A 3,957-nucleotide genomic window follows, 5' to 3' on the forward strand; every position below is an offset into this window, starting at 1 on the left:
TCATTCTTCTTTGAACTTCACAAACAAAGGTGGCAGGGTAGTTATGGTAATGAATCTGATGCAACCCAACACATGGAGCATTGGTTGACAGTGTACCAATGGTTGGTCAACTGTTGATTAACTGTCGGCCGATGCGTCACTCATCAACAATCTTTGAAGTTCCTGCAACGACTTTGTAATGTGTTATTGGTGTGGCAATAGGGTGTTGTTAACTAATTCTTTTGAGGAGTTTTGCCAGTAATAAGCTGAAATAACTTTATTATGCAACACCATCTTGTTTTGTGTTTTCTAGACCCATTCTCGTAATTTGATAGTCATCTCAACCAGCCCAAAATTATAAAGAAGAGGTTTTAGTTGTCTTTCTTAGGTTTGATTTCCATGCCTTGGGAGGGAACAGTATGAAGTCTTTATCGGTCATGTCCCCTCCGTTATATAGTATTCTTTGTGCGGTGGCCTCATGGTTAGTGTGTTTGACTCTGGATCAAATGGGCCAGGGTCAGGTCCTGGCTGGAGACATTGTGTTGTGTTCTTGGGCAAGACACTTTACTCTCAGAGTCCCTCTCTTCACCCAGGTGTATAAATGGGTACTGGCAAATTTAATGCTGGAGGTAACCCTGTGATGGACTGGCATCCCATCCAGGGGGCAGTAGAAATACTCCTTGTCGCTTCATGCTTCAGTAACCAGAGATAAGCGCCAGCCTGATGGGTCACTAGGCTCATAACAGACTTTACCCTTCGGTAGAAGAGAAACTTTAAATGCTCATCACATGAATTGGTTAGATCGGGTTCATTACCATAACCTGGCAGGGTATTGAGCAGTTTCCCTGTCTGTTCTCTTTTTTAGTCAAATTCTGCATTAATCCCCTCCTCCACTCAAATAATAGGGACCTTTATATCGGAGGACGAGGATGGCTATGAGTACAATTTTCCGTACTAAGCATGCGTGTAAGGTTTGGAGGCCAACATTTTCCAAGTTTGTGTTCTCAGAATGGAAAACTTTTTCTCATAGTCATCCTGGTCGTTCGATAAAAGGTGCCTAATAGTAACTTCATTCCAGTTAATAGAAAATGTAGTCTGGCCATACTATAACTCCAACAATTTTTTCCCAGTTGGTGCTGTTGGTTCACTGTTTGTACTTGCATTGTCCTGTGGGAAAGGCACTGAATTTCCATGCAGTTGACCATTGTTTGGATTTTGTCTGTGGAGATTCCTCATTTCACCCCACTACGCTGTGCAGCAGCACTGTTAACAGCCATCTGGGGTTCTTGGCCCTGTTATATTTGGTTTAAAACACTGTTACTTTCATATTTTAATAGTGGAGTGCACTTTCACATTTCACAAAGCATTCACATTTTACTGCTGTTCTCACACACATTTAATTTTCCTGTTGGTTTCAAAATTTAATTCTCTGCCACTGGCACACCCTTTCTATTAGACAAATTGGGATTCTCTAATACATCAAGGATATTTTTGTTTAAATATTGTAGGAAACAGACAACTTTTTTAAAAGACATGTTTCAGCATGCTTATGCCATCATCAGTTTAATGAGTTCCTAAGTGTGAACAGTTGTAAAGTCTACTGGTAGATGAAAAAATTATTACAACATGACCTAATACAAAAGCAGATACTATTTACAGCGTGACACCAAACATCAAAGTGTAAACTAAAACGTGAGGAAAGTGTTGTAATGCTGCAATTGTTTGTTAAGTTCCGGTTTGATCTTATTTATATAAAAAGCCTCTGAGTTTTAAATCAATTGAGTTGCTGGCAGAATCCAGAATACTAATTTAAAGCACGAAGGGGAGTATTTGTTCTTACATGAAGGAGATGCGTTGAAATGCTTAAAAATATGCGAGTTTTTATCGCTTTCTGTTTGTTCCTTTATCCTGGTAGAAAAGTGGCGACTAGTTTGGCCAATATAACAACTCAAATGATTTAAAAACCAACTCAATTTAGCAACTCAATTGATTTAAAACTCAAAGAAGCTTTTTATATAAATAAGATCAAACCGGTACTTAACAAACAATTGCAGATTACAACATTTTTCTCACGTTTTAGTTTACACTTTGATGTTTGGTGTCACGCTGTAAATAGTACCCGCTTTTGTATTACGTCATGTTGTAATAATTTTTTCATCTACCCATAGACTTAATAACTGTTCACACTTAGGAACTCATTAAACTGATGATGGCATAAGCACGCCGAAACATGTCTTTTAAAAACGTTGTCTGTTTTCTACAGTATTTGTCATACTTGCTACTATTGCGACCTTATGGAAATATTTTTGTTTGTTGTAAATGAAAAAAATGGTGTATGCTGTTTTCAAGGAAGCCCTCAGACACTAAGCTTTTTCCTGTGTGATTGACATGCAATATTAGGGACTTCAAGGTCTACAATGTGGCCGTCAACGAGAACACCACAAAACAAGAATATCACTGGTTAAAAGAGGAAACGTAATTGTGCTGCACATGCGGCACACACTTTTTGCTGTACTCTGCACAATGATGACGTGAAATCACCAAATTTGAGGTTTTATAGACAACGTTCATGCAAACAAATGCTACCAGTAATCTTTTATTTTATATTTTTCCTCGGAAACCGCTCATACCAGTTTATTTTTTCAATACTTCACCCATATTGAATGATGTGAACGTGATGGAATAATTGCAAAAGACGTAAAAGGGCCCCTGTGATTTAAAAATCATTTCCTTTTTTCTTCAGATTAATTTTTGAAAGTATGTTTGCTTTACACCTGACTTGCAAAATCTCGTAGCTTTGATTTTTATCAAATGGCCATTTACTCATTTACTTTGAATGTAAGTTTTGGATTTCACGGTCGGCCATTAAGTTCAAAACTAATTGATTGGACCTCAGAGGGTTGGATCCAGGGAAAAGTGATGTCAAAGGCTCACTACCTTAAAATATCAGTGTGTGAAATAGCAGAAGGCAGCTTATTATATATGCAAAATGCGAGTTTAAAAGTTTGAAAGCCCAAAACTCTTGTGCTGCATATTAATTCTGCAGCATTCACACACATCGCATTTTTAACTAGTGAGCCTTTGATGTCATTTTCTCCTTGATCCAGCTCTCTGAAGATCTTAAAGTCTGTAATGGCAGACCATTAAATAGGAAAATTCCAGTTAAAATAAACAGGTGTCTTTATGAAATCAAGGTTTAAAACTTTGGTTGCTTCGTGTTTAGGTAACATAGTTTTGAAATCCAAAGAAAAATAAGAATTGATTTTTCAGTCACAGGGGTCACAGGGCACTTTAAGACAGGGTAGAGTTATATTTTGAGGTGACGTTTTCGTTGACGTCGCCATTGTAGATCTAGAGTCCCCATTGAATTTTAGATAAAGAACTTTTAATTCTAAATGAAAGTGACCATCGCAGTATGTGAAGCAACTTGACCAGTTGCAGAGAAGCCTTAAAAAACCCAGGCTTAAACGGGACACAAATCGATAACAATTTCACATAACAATTATGTTGATGTTGAGAAAAGCATTCTACAGCTCTTGTTTTTTACAGGTCTTGCAAGAAGGGAAAGGACAAGATACCAGACCAGACAGAGGCCAAGTAGTCACACTTCAAGTTGCTGGGCGTACAGAAGATGGTACAGCTGTCGACTGGAACAGAAATTTGGAGTTCATACTGGGAGAAGGAGAAGTTATTCAAGGTCAATAAGAATAGTTATATGTATGGGTTATTGACCAAGCGTGAGGTCAAGATGACTGGATATTGGCCAAGTTCTTTTTTTGCGTGTTTATGGACCGAGACGAAGTCGAGGTCCATAAACACACAAAAAAAGAACGAGGCCAATATCCAGTCATCTTGACCGAACAATCTTGGTCAATAAAGGATTTATTATATGACTTAAAACACCAAAAAATGATCTTTGATCTTGCGGTACCAAGCGAGAAATCCCGAGCGGGCAGTATCGCTCCATCTTGCCCGCTC

General features: G+C 38.1%; 1 protein-coding gene across 1 annotated transcript in view; it reads left to right on the forward strand.

Moving 5' to 3' along the window:
- The window catches only part of LOC138037036 (uncharacterized), a 4,439-nt gene extending 755 nt beyond the window's left edge, over positions 1–3,684 (forward strand). Inside the window, exon 2 of the mRNA XM_068883046.1 lies at positions 3,529–3,684. Coding sequence (XP_068739147.1) covers positions 3,529–3,684 — 156 coding nt within the window. The remainder of the gene's footprint in view (positions 1–3,528) is intronic.
- Positions 3,685–3,957: the final 273 nt, after the last annotated feature.

The sequence above is a fragment of the Montipora capricornis genome, chromosome 2 (genome assembly GCF_036669925.1).
Source record: "Montipora capricornis isolate CH-2021 chromosome 2, ASM3666992v2, whole genome shotgun sequence".
Lineage (NCBI taxonomy): Eukaryota > Metazoa > Cnidaria > Anthozoa > Scleractinia > Acroporidae > Montipora > Montipora capricornis.